Here is a 13,141-nt window from a genome sequence, read left to right as displayed (position 1 = left end):
CACTCAGTCGGCTGAGAGGGACTCCATAGGCAGAGAACTAATCGGCATGCCCCATCCCCCTGGACCTTTGAGATGCACATTTTTAGACATGATTTGTTTGATCCTTCCCCCACGAAAAGGGATGGGAAAGTCAGACATCTGGTATATGAATGTGCATAACGCCACGCTTTATTTTGCTCACGTCAGGTGTGGGAGAAGTAAGACGTGTGCAACAGCTCACCTACCATGCATACTTAGGTCCTCATGCACCTGAGTGTGTGAACTGACTCGCTGTTTGACTCTCTCATTGCCCCGAGCTATTTTGAATGTGCGCTCAGGAAGACTCACTCCCTTGGGTTTCTTAATTTTAGCTTAAGTTGTGAGCGTCGTGTAGGTTGAGGGCCATGATGACTGTCAAAGGATCGTCCCTATAGAGCCTTGATGAGTTGAGTTATTCTGGTCTATCCCAAGGGTAAACGTCGGTGTTTGGTTTCTCATGGCAAAGTCACATGGTTCCAATTTGACAACAAAAGAGGCGAAATGCTTTCAAATCTGCACATCCCTTTCGCACAGTGTCTTGCTCCCCCACCCCCACCCCCAGTGGCAAATCAGTATGCCCCAACAGCTCTGATTCCTCTTTTGTATACAGCCACAGATGGTTGTATCAAATGCATGCCAAGTTTCAGGCTAATATAAATTAAAATAAATGACCCCAGAGAGTAAGATTGGAAAAGGATCTTAGGGGTTTTTTTGTGTGTATGTGTATAAAAAAAATATTGATATGTAAGTTGGAGCTACACAAATATTTTCAAAGCTGATATTCTCCATATGTTCATTCACTTGCATGAAACAGTTTTTAAGTTTGTCTTTTGGTCCCCCTTGAGATTTTGGTTGTTATTGCTTTGCAGTTCCATTCATATTTACTAGAAATATCTATTGCAAATGTTTGTACTTAAGGCTATCTTCCTGAGGACTTAGGCACATTCCAAATATTAGAGCAGTATAGCGGTACCCCTGGTTACAAACTTACTTGGTTCCGGAGGTCCGTTCTTAACCTGAAACCATTCTTGACCTGAGGTACCACTTTAGCTAAAGGGACCTCCTGCTGCCTCCGTGCCGCTGGCGCGTGATTTCTGTTCTCATCCTGAGGTAAAATTCTTAACCCGAGGTACTACTTCCGGGTTAGCGGAGTCTGTAACCCAAAGTGTTTGTAACCCGAGGTGCCACTGTATACTGGAGAGGAAATTTGGCTTCCCCTCTCTGTGAGCCAGGATCTGGACCAAGAGGTATTGCTAGGGTAAACCCATGAGGAAGGGACCCCCAAATCTTTCCTGAAGTGTCTCACATGCTTCTGGGTCATTCGTGAATTTTGCAATAAATTGAATTGGGTGTGTATGTGTGTATTAATTTCAGGAAATGAATTAATGTAAGACTACTTTTACAGATGATTTGGGGGTTATGGAATGGGTGTCAGTGAAGGGGAATTTAATTGATTTAGAGCAGGATATACTGGGAAATTAACTGGGGGTAAATGAATTGAAGAGGAACAGATTTGGGGTGATTTAGAGTAGGGTGGAAATTAGCAATTTGCCTGGGGTGATTTGAGTGGGAAATTGTTTGGCCTGCCCTCTGTGGAACTGAAGTTTTTAATTTCTTTGTCTTCATATACATTTGGAGATGCAAATATTACTAAAAATTGTGTCTTTGTGCATTTTTGAAGTACCTCCCAGTGCCCCACTTTGTGGCCACATTTAAGCAGGAATTTGGAAGATGCACATGTGCTGGTAAATGTTTCCCTCTTTCTGGTGCCTTTATCTCACTCCAAAAAGCAGAGAGAATCTCATTGTGGGCTTACCTGCTCACCACTTAAGCCCCCCCCCCCCGAGCAATCTATTATGAGCTGCACGGTCAGAGCTAATCTGCCAGCATCCTGTGTATGATGTATAGGCCACATTATGCCCAGTCCACATCATTTGTACTCCTTCTAAAATTATTAACCTCAAGCAGCCCTTGCAAATTCATCACCGCAGTTGAAGGCGCAATGACTTTGGGCTTCCTTTGTGTCGCTGCGTTGCCCTGCAGCAGTTTGGCAAGCTTAGATCTGCAGTCCTGATATTTCATTGAGATAAAACGCTTGCAGACGTGTGCCTGAATTCGCTCAGTTCCAAGTGTCCGAACCCTCCCAGGTCTGTAAGCTTGAATGGGAAGACTTCCTGTTCCCTGTCCCAACCGTGCCCTAGATCCAGAGTCTGTCCATTTAGTTCCTAATGACACACACGAAGAGACTAGACATGAAGGCACTCCGGTTTTCAGGATTTCAAAATGTTCCTGGATTGTGACCCATAACCCCCCTCTTAAAGCCATAGATAGCTCAGTGGTCATGTCTGCCTTGGGCCAGTCCATAATTTATGAAATAAAGTGTGCTATCTGGTTGCACTTACACATGTTTTTATTACTAGTGTTTTTCTAAAATAAATTTGATTCATCCCTTTTTCCTTTTGCTTTTTTGGTATCTCCTTTTTTTAAAGAACCAAAATTTGTAAGCTCCTTCATGATTCCTGACAACGAAGACCGAGAAGATCACAAGGTTTACTTCTTCTTTACTGAGAAAGCGTTAGAGGCTGAGACAGGTGCTCACGCCATCTATTCCAGAGTCGGAAGAGTGTGTGCCGTAAGAAACCTTTTATGATAAAACTTCTGCTTACAGTGTGTTCCTTCTTTTTGCTCTGGGGTTTAGATGCTTTGGGTTTGGGAAAGCTAAAAGTGTGTGTGTGTGTGTGTGTGTGTGTGTGTGTGTGAGAGAGAGAGAGAGAGAGAGAGAGAGAGAGAGAGAGAGAGAGAGAGAGAACAAGACAAGCCTGAATTCTGATTTTATTCCAGGCTCCATATTAAAGAGCCCCTCGTCCTGAGACAGGGTGGGAGATGATTGTGACCACCCACCTAACTGTGGTTCTGGCATAGCTCAGCAATGAGTTGTGCCTGTAGAGTTCATTCCCTATTGAGTGGCATAAAGTAAAACTTGAGGAGAAACATAAAAGGGATTGGCTATGGAAAGAAAACAGTCACTTGAGTGGCAGGCCACATGCAAAATTTTGGTCTGCTCCTTATCTTGTGTGTGTGCGCACGCTTTCCTAAATTTAACTCAGGGCTTCTGTTGAGGGAAAATAAAATTACAAAAGCTCAGCATTAAGCCCAATAGAAGAAACCAAAAGAGCTTTGCATGCTTTGGAGGTCTCCCCCCACCCCACCCCACGCCTGATCTTAATCATGTTTTCTTAGTGGGTTGCAGCTTCCCAGCCTTGTCCTGCACATGTTTTCTCAAAACTATATTAACGTTAAAAATTAAAACTAAAAAAAATCACAATACATGTCACATAATAGGGCAAGTCATCGCCATTCATGGCCAGCTTTTAATGCAGATTTGCAGAACAGACGTAATTTTATAGCTCAGCCCTGGGGAGAGAGGGAAATGTTTCTTTGCACCCTTAGGAAAGGAGGGCAATAGGTAAATGTAGTCATTATATACAAGATTTTTTGCTTTAGGATTACAGCACCCAGGCCATCTGCTTCAGAATGAGTTTCATGAAGTAACTCAATTCTGAAATAAACAAATGTGAGGGTCATTATTTCTTAATCTCCCTGAACTAATGCTAAGGGTGATTAATAAAACAAAGAATGTAATTGGCTAGCATATTTGTGTCACGGATGTGCCAGAATTGAGTAATCGGAAAGGGATTAATAATATCTAGACAGTTAAAACTTGTTATTGGCATGATTTTCATTTAAAAATTATATTACTAAACTACAGCTTTTAATGAGTACTTTGATAGTTTAGATAAAATGTAGACCCTGGAGTAATAATGTAAGCTATATAAAAAGCAAAGCTGGTCACTGTAGGACATAAGGAAAAAAAAGGGGGGGGTCCGCTATAGGGAAAGATCTTTATTAGGACCAACCAAAAAGTCACAAAATACTGAGCAGGTTTCCAGATTCTCCAAAACTCTTCATCATGTCGGATACTATGCAAAGCAAGTGAGGGAAGAAAAAATGCTGGTTTGGTGTTAAAGCCATAAAGTCTTCATATACACTGGAAGTGTCAAATCTACTCATAGCAGCAAAGTTGTGATCCAAAATTTCCCCTCCAATAGCAAGAGAACACAACATGTCTAACCTGTCCCTATGTTTGTCTTCTCTTTCTTGCTCTGTCCTCTCCAGAATGACATGGGTGGACAACGGATGCTGGTGAATAAATGGACCACTTTCCTCAAAACCAGGTTGATCTGCTCTGTGCCAGGAATGAATGGAATCGACACACATTTTGATGAGCTAGGTGAGCTTCGTGCTTCTGAAGGCATAAAGGTAAAGGGACCCCTGACCATTAGGTCCAGTCATGAATGACTCTGAGGCTGCAGTGCTCTTCTCACTTTACTGGCCGATGGAGCCGGCATACAGCTTCCGGGTCATGTGGCCAGCATGACTTCGCCATTTCTGGCAAACCAGAGCAGCGCACGGAAATGCCATTTACCTTCTCGCCAGAGCGGTACCTATTTATCTATTTGCTTTTTGACGTGCTTTCGAACTGCTAGGTTGTCAGGAGCAGGGGCCCGAGCAACGGGAGCTCACCCCATTGCGGGGATTCGAACTGCCAACCTTCTGATTGGCAAGCCCTAGGCTCTGTGGTTTAGACTGCAGTGCCACCCATGTCCCTAGGTGGAAGGCATAACCCATTGTAAACTCATGCAGTTTCACAGCTGTGCTTAAGTGACTGGAACTAACCTTATGCTAAGTTCCTATGAATTGCTTTGAGCATTGTGATGCAACATGGTTTATTGTGTTAAGAATGAGTTAAAATTTGCATTGGCCTTTTATGCTTCACACCAACCCTTTCCTCCTCTGGCACAGCCATGAGGAAATCAGCTCTCCTCTTCCCTCTGTGAGGTACATCAGCCTTACTGAGGGATGGTGACTGGCCCAAGGTCACCCAGTGAGCTTCATGGCTGAGTGGAGATTTGAACCCAGGAAATTGCAACTAATCTTAACTATAGTTTGTTTGAAACCAGGGCCGGCTCTAGGTAGACTCCCGGTGGCGCGGTGTGCCAGGGCGCCGGGCCGGTAGGTTGGGCGCAGTGCGGCAAAGCCGCGCGGAAACCATGCTGCGCCCTATGAGGGCGGGGGCACAGAGCAATCTCCGCCTCTCAGCGCCAGGGCACCCAACCTGCTCGAGACTGCCCTGTTTGAAACTATCAATCATAAAGTTGCTTGTTACAACAAACCGTCTGGTGTAGCGCTCAACTGTGGACGATCACAAACGGAAGCAAAACCTTCTCAACTTGTCCTCACATTCATATCAGAAGAGAAGAGGGAAGACACACGGCAGCTTGTTCTGGTCGTGTTCGATTGTGATTTGCCATGACATCCAAAATGGCCCTGGGTGTCAGTAGTGATGAGACAGAAGTAAGAATGTAAACCTATTCATTTGCTAGGTTGCATAAGCAGTCACTAAGACTACTTTCTTCCATAAATGGTTTATTCATACTTAACCAGCTTCATACCTCCACTTTGCAGAGGACGTCTTTTTGCTCCACACTCGGGATAACAAAAACCCTGTGATATTTGGACTCTTCAACACTACAAGGTAAGCAGTCGTGATGTAGCTACCCTAGATGAAAGACGGATACATTTTGAGGAACCTGCTTTATGGTGAATGTGAAAACACCATATGCCCTACAAGCAAATGGTTAGATATATTTTCTGAGGTGTCGATCGACATAGTGGACTGAGACTTGGACACAGAATAGAAAGCATTTATTTATCGACTGCCCTTCATCAACTGATCACAGGGTGGACCACAATATTTCAATAAAACAAGCACAAAAATGCAACCATTGTGATTGCATTTGTAACATACGATACAATTTAAGAACCTGTTTTCTCAGGGTTTTCCCCCATAATACCATTATAGGTAAAGGTAAAGGGACCCCAGACCATTAGGTCCAGTCATGACCGACTCTGGGGTTGCGGCGCTCATCTCGCATTATTGGCCGAGGGAGCCGGCGTACAGCTTCCGGGTCATGTGGCCAGCATGACAAAGCCGCTTCTGGCAAACCAGAGCAGCACATGGAAATGCCGTTTACCTTCCCGCTGTAGCGGTTCCTATTTATCTACTTGCATTTTGACGTGCTTTCGAACTGCTGGGTTGACAGGAGCTGGGACCGAGCAACGGGAGCTCACCCCGTCACAGGGATTTGAACTGCCGACCTTCTGATCGGCAAGCCTTAGGCTCAGTGGTTTAACCACAGCGCCACCTGGGTCCCTTAATACCATTATAGCAGCAGACCAAATCAATAGTAATACCCAGGCCCAAGTGCAAGAGCATCCCGATGGCCTGGGTGAATAAATACGTCTCAAGTTGGCAATGAAAACTCAACACTGAAATGTTGGGTGCATCTTCAGGGGGAGGGATTCCACCACAGAGAAGGTCCCAAGAGATAGCACTCATTGGAGAGATCCTTGCAGATCTTAACATCCAGGCTGACAAATACTGGAAGAGGCGCCACTTCAAGTATTTGTTCAGACCTTTATATGTCAACATCAACTCCTTGAAATGGGTCCAGAAGCATATCAGCAGCCAATGACATTCTTGGACAATTGGTGTGTTATTAGTCAGTACACCCTCCACAGCCCTCTAGTGGCACACTGTGCCAGCTGCAGCTTCTGCACTGCCTTCAAGGAAAGTCCTATGTAACGTGTATTGCAGTAATCTGAACATGAGGTTACCAGAGTCTTTCTTGATTTTTGTTTTGCAGCAACATATTCCGAGGATACGCTATATGTGTCTATCACATGGCTAGCATCCGGGCAGCTTTCAATGGACCATATGCTCATAAAGAGGGACCTGAATATCACTGGTCTGTGTATGAAGGGAAAGTGCCATACCCAAGGCCTGGTTCAGTAAGTGAGAGAGGCTCCCCTCCCCCCCCAAATGTCATAAAATAGAGCACCGTTGAAACAAAAAACAAATTTTGTAGAAAAGAACTGGAGTTGCCAGTTTGTTGGTTTAGGGCCCATAAACATGCCTCTGACTTCAATAATAATAATAGCTTTATTGTCAATGTACAACCTGTGCACAATGAAATTAACCGAGGCCCCCCCCCAAAAAAAACACTCAATCTCATTGCACTCTGTGTGCTTGTCACACAACACACCAACCCCGAAAGTCAGTTGCACTATATTATTTCCCGTTCAGCAGCCCAACAGCCCATGGATAGAAACTGTTTTTTAGCCTGTTGGTACAACTGATTATACTTCTATATCTCCTGCCCAAGGGTAGAAGATTAAAGAGGTGCTGGCCGTGGTGTGAATTGTCCCTGAGAATTTTTCTCGCTCTCCTAAGGCAACGATCCCTTGTGGTGTCATCTAGCAGGCTATGGGGACAGCCCATGATATCATGTGCTGTGTTCACCACCCTCTGTAAAGACTTTCTGTCCGTGGCTGTCAAGTGATACAATATAAAAGGAAACTTTCTATTGTGGACCAGAAGAAGTAGGTCATCAATTGTTGTTTAACATTGTTCTTTCGCAAGACCCTGAGAAAATGGAGTCTCTGTTGGGCCTTCCTAACCACCTGAGTTATAGTGTTGTTCCAAGTGACGTCTCACTAAGGTAAACTCCCAGGAATTTAAAGCAAGAGACTCTCTCCACACAACCCCCCCCCCCCCGATATACAACAGGGCTAGTTCCCCTCTCTTCCTCCAAAAGTCCAACACCATCTCCTTTGTCTTATTAATATTTAGGTGCAAGTTATTCTCTAAGCACCATGTAGATACTTTTTGAACCTCTCCCCTGTGCGCTGTTTCATTTCCGCCTGCAATTAGACCCATTATGTTAGTATCATCTGCAAACTTAATACAGTGGTACCTCTACTTACGGATTTAATGCGTTCTGAACGGACATTTGTAAGTCGAAAAAAAATGTAAGTCGAATCCTATAGGAATGCATTGGGAGAAAAAATTCGTAAGTCGAAGCAGCCCTATCTAAAAATTCGTAAGTAGAAAAAATCCTATCTAAACCGCATCCAAGATGGCGGACAGAGCTCCATTCGTAAGTAGAAACATTTGTAAGTAGAGTTATTCGTAAGTAGAGGTACCACTGTAATTACAGTTGATGGATCAGATGAAATACAGTCATATGTATGCAATGAGTACAGGTAGGGACTCAGCACACATCCCTGTGGGGCGCCAGTGCTGAGCTTCAGGGAGGTAGATGTAACAGGCCCACTGTTTGTGTCCGATCCCTCAGAAAGTCCAGTCACAGATGGTAGTAGAAAGGTCTGGTTCCATCAGCTTTTTGATAAGAATGTCTGGAAGGATGGTATTAAAAGCCAAGCTATAATCAATAAACAACAGTCTAACATAATTCCCCAGTCTCTCCAGATGACTCGCTGCAAGGTGAGTCATCACTCTTTGCTTTTCTCCCATATGAACAAAGGGCTGCCATTCATTGCACTTGAAGCTTGCTTGGGGGGGGGGGCAAAACCTGCTCCATATCAGTGGGACTCACACTGGCAGAAATCCTAGGTGAGATATGCCCTTTGCCTGGCCCAGAAAGGAAGGTCCATAAGCAGAAGCCTGCTTCTCTGCATGTAGCTAGAGCAGAGGTCCCTCCACACTCTGCCATGCCTCTGTTCCAACCTGGCATGGTGTTTGATTTGGAGGGGCCTGTCAGAGCTCCCAGATGTTGTGGGTGACTAGGGCTTGGCTGGGGTGGGGGACATCTACATGGGGCTCTCTCCCTTTCTATCATGATACTGGGTGTAGTTAAGGGAATTCTTGGCTGCAATCCTGGGTGTGGGGACAGGACCTAAAATACTTTAACTTGGGAAAGGATGACTACACACTCCTTAACTTACTTATTTTGGCCGCGTTCCTCTGGCAATTAAAAGTCCCCTGCCGCAACTGCCTTCTCAGTCAGAACACCTCTCCTTTGAGTAAGCAGAGACTTGGTGCAAATGAACAGGGGGGGAATGGTATTCATGCCACTGGGTCAGTGGCATGCAATGATATTTTTTTTGTGGGGGAACAGTTAGGGCCGAAGGTGCCAGGTTGAGAGCGCAATGTGGAGGAGCAACATCATGTGCCTGAGCATCGTGCCTCCTTCCCTAAAGCGGGCAGAAGCTTCCCAGGCTTTGGGAAGGAGGGTGCAGCCTTCGGACGGAATGCTGGATCCTTGTTGCCTCCTTCCCAAAGACAGGAGTGCTTTGGGGAGGTGGTGAGAGGGCTCTTGGACCCCATCGGAGCATCGCGCCTGCCTCCCTAAGCCGGGCAGAAGCTTCCTGGGCTTTGCGAAGGAGGCACCAGGCTTTGATACTTTAATGCTCTAATTTACTGGGCACATTTAGGGGACTAGTCTGCCCCTCCTTAGTCCACTGACCGCACACCACTGCACTGGATCTTAAACATTGATTCATTCTAAGGCAAATCCCAGCTAGAGCTCCGCAGAGCCTCCCCTGTTGCTGTTGGCATCTCTCTAAACAGCCGCCTTAATTGCTTAATGCCCAGCATGGTGCTTTCAAAAGCAGCACTACAAAGCAACCCGAAAGAATAATAAAATACCCGCCTAAAATGTGCTGAAGGCCTAAGTTAGCCTTGAAGCGATTTACACATATATATATTTTTTTCCAATACTTTGTTTTAAATCCATCTAAATAATACATTCTCAAATCTTGCTCAAGCTGGAACTTTTCAACAGGATTTGGCATTTCTGCTTCATTGGCTTGCAGCTGCACGTGGGAAACCAGACGCCCGAGCTCCTGCTTGAAAGCCGCATGCGACGCCTTTTATGATGAAAATCCCGCTGCTGGCTGATTAGAAAATGCACTTCAAAACCGAGGCTGAGCAAATACGTCAGGCCATAGCCAAGACCCAGGGAAAAGAAAATAAACACTGCCCCATTTGACAAGTGCAGGAGTTTATTAGAGTCAATTACAGCCCCTGCCGCAAGTTGAGACTGAATGTTTCCAGTAAACATAAAGAGTATTTTATTTCACTTTATTGATTGAAAATCCAATTTAAATAGGGAGAGCCTGCTACTGTGGCTGGGCTTGAACCATCTCTTAAAACCACACTGTTTTCAACAGCCATGTAGGAAATAAAATGATTACTGAAATATTTCTAGCAAAAACCTTAAATGGTTCTAATTAATGTGCACAACTTTTGAACAGAAGACTCTATAAGGAGCTACTTCTATCAACTAATTTAAAGCTTCCTTTTCAGGATAAAAATGTGTCTATTTTAGTACAGGTTACAGGTAGGTAGCCGTGTTGGTCTGGGTCGAAGTAAAATAAAAAAAATTCCTTCAGTAGCACCTTAAAGACCAACTAAGTTTTTATTTTGGTATGAGCTTTCATGTGCATGCACACTTCTTCAGATACACTGAAATAGGAGTCCCCAGGCGCTTATGTGGAGAAGGGGTGGGGAGGGGGTGGGGTGGGGAGGGGGTATCACTCAGAAGGGTGGTGGAAGTGGGTGATTGACTGACTGATAGCTGTTGATGACTGAAAACGGCTGGAAAGGGTTTTGCATGAAAAAGCAAGGGTTGAGATGGCTGAAGATCACTTTATCATGTAGAATGAGATAAGAATCCTATGTCTCTGTTCAAACCAGGTCCCTCCATGGTTTTGAGCTTGGTGATAAGTTGTACAGTTAGTGAACTTAAACTTGTGACAGCAACTCCTATTGCCCCTGACTCTCGATCATGCTGGCTGGTGCGGTTGGGAGCTGGGAGTCCAACAGTGTCTGGGGGACGACAGCTTGCTCTGCCCTAGAAGCAAACATCAAATTGCTGATGTATAATCTTCTACTTTCTTGATGTGCCTAGGATGGAGGGGTTTCCAGCATCACACTCCAAGAAGGTCTGACTTCTGCCATGGCCACAGCAGCCTTGGATTCAAAAAGAATCCGGATGTGGCTCAGCCTCTCTCCAGCTTGCTGCATTTTTACAGACTGCAACTATTTTCCTCCAGCCCACATCATTTCCAATGGCAACCCTACTCTCTCCACTCTGCTTTGTCTCTGTGAACCATCTCAGAGCTCAGGGAGGGGCTCAACCCATTTGCCAGCTGGCACAGAGTCTTTAGTTTGCCAATGGCCCATCTCTGCCTCCGTTAATGGACCATCCCTCAGGCAATCTCCTGAACACACAAAGCTGAGTCCAGCTATTCAGAGTCTGACCTCCAGTTTAACTCTCCAAGCATTCATTAAATTCAAACATCTACGATGCCCAGGGACTTAGGGGAGCCTTGCACCCACAAGTCATAGAATCATAGAATCATAGAGTTGGAAGAGACCACAAGGGCCATACAGTCCAACCCCCTGCCAAGCAGGAAACACCATCAAAGCATTCCTGACATATGCCTGTCAAGCCTCTGCTTAAAGACCTCCAAAGAAGGAGACTCCACCACACTCCTTGGTAGCAAATTCCACTGCCGAACAGCTCTTACTTTCAGGCACCATAACTCATAATAATAATAATAATAATAATAATAATAATAATAATAATAATTTATTATTTATACCCCGCCCATCTGGCCGGGTTCCCCCAGCCACTCTGGGCGGCTTCCAACAAAACAGAAATTCTAAAATACAGAAATCCATCAAACATTAAAATACAGAAATCCATCACACATTAAAAGCTTCCCTAAACAGGGCTGCCTTGAGATGCCTTCTAAAGGTCTGGTAATTGTTGTTCTCTTTGACCTCTAGTGGGAGGGCATTCCACAGGGTAGGTGCCACTACCGAGAAGGCCCTCTGCCTGGTTCCCTGTAACTTGGCTTCTCGTAGTGAGGGAACTGCCAGAAGGCCCTCGGAGCTGGACCTCAGTGTCCGGGCAGAACGATGGGGGTGGAGACGCTCCTTCAGGTATACTGGACCGAGGCCGTTTAGGGCTTTAAAGGGCTTCAAATATTGTTTTGAATCTGTCCAATCAACTATTTCACTCTTCTTGGAGAAGAGATGTTTAGAAAGCCATTTGAGAGACAGACTGCTAGAGAAGCTACATTTCAAGGGAAAGTTGTTGAAACGCATCATTGCTCTCCACAGGTCGGAACAAATCCCTCAATCTTCAAATTCTGCACCTGCTTTGTTTTCTACGTTTTTTTCCCCCAGCTTTGGCATTAGCCAACTTCCAAAGTGATCACAAGTTCACAGTTGCAACTTTCTATCTACTTTTTTCAAAAAAAAAACCTAGAAATCTAAACTATTCCATGTGTTTTCTCAAACTACAATGCTTATTGCAAAAGATATCATTTGATCTTTGCCAAGATCTGGATGCATGTGAGTCCCAATCTGTCCAGTGGTGTTTGTATCTTAGTAAATGTGTATAGTGGGGCAGCTTTAATCTTACAAAATAAAGCAGGATCCGCACATTGCTAGCTCTGTCTTCTTCCACAGACAGCTATCGGTATCATAACTGTAATCTGCTTTGTGTTTCCTAGTGTGCCAGCAAAGTGAATGGAGGTCTGTACGTGAGCACCAAAGACTATCCAGATGAAGCAATCCGTTTTGCTAGGAGTCACCCACTGATGTATCAGTCGGTTAGGCCTGTTCATAAGAGACCAGTCCTTGTGAAGACGGATGGGAAATACAACCTCAAACAAATAGTCGTAGACAGAGTGGAAGCGGAAGACGGGCAATACGATGTCTTATTTATTGGGACAGGTAAATGAAAAAGAAAGAGGAGGGGTTAAAAGCGCCCACTTTCCCTTCTTTTCTTCCCCAACTCAGCTTCCATGCACTTAGGTGAACTCTGAACAGTCTTCCTTGGCCTGGCTACCTGCAGGCCTGAATTTCTGGCTCCCAGCTGATGCTCACGACGTGCTTTCTCCCTAGTCAATGTTCATTTCTTGGGTTTTTTTGTGTTTTGGTTAAAGGAAAAGATATGGTATATTAAAAGAGAGAGAGAGAGAATTCCCTGGATGCCTAAGATCCTGGTTGGGGGTTAGTACTCTTGGGTGAAAGATTTAAAATCACAAACCTGTGGCCCTCCAGATTTTGTAGTACAGTGGTACCTCGGTTTATGAACACAACTGGTTCTGGAAGTCTGTTCATAAACTGAAGCGTTCATAAACTGAAGCGAACTTTCCCATTGAAAGTAATGGAAAGTGAATT

At 44.8% G+C, this 13,141-nt stretch overlaps 1 protein-coding gene across 2 annotated transcripts in view; it reads left to right on the top strand.

Annotated features, from left to right (window-relative positions):
- Nucleotides 1-13,141, top strand: part of SEMA3E (semaphorin 3E) — a 165,507-nt gene that overhangs the window by 129,146 nt on the left and 23,220 nt on the right. For both annotated transcript variants that reach the window (XM_035138053.3, XM_035138052.3), the window contains exons 7-11: nt 2,508-2,650; nt 4,195-4,309; nt 5,545-5,614; nt 6,786-6,930; nt 12,469-12,691. In XM_035138053.3, the coding sequence (XP_034993944.2) occupies nt 2,508-2,650; nt 4,195-4,309; nt 5,545-5,614; nt 6,786-6,930; nt 12,469-12,691 (696 nt within the window). The remainder of the gene's footprint in view (nt 1-2,507; nt 2,651-4,194; nt 4,310-5,544; nt 5,615-6,785; nt 6,931-12,468; nt 12,692-13,141) is intronic.

This window comes from Zootoca vivipara, chromosome 5 (assembly GCF_965207765.1).
Source record: "Zootoca vivipara chromosome 5, rZooViv2.hap1.1, whole genome shotgun sequence".
Lineage (NCBI taxonomy): Eukaryota > Metazoa > Chordata > Lepidosauria > Squamata > Lacertidae > Zootoca > Zootoca vivipara.
The sequence above is the reverse complement of the archived record's forward strand: the minus strand, read 5'-3'. Positions and strand labels throughout refer to the sequence as shown.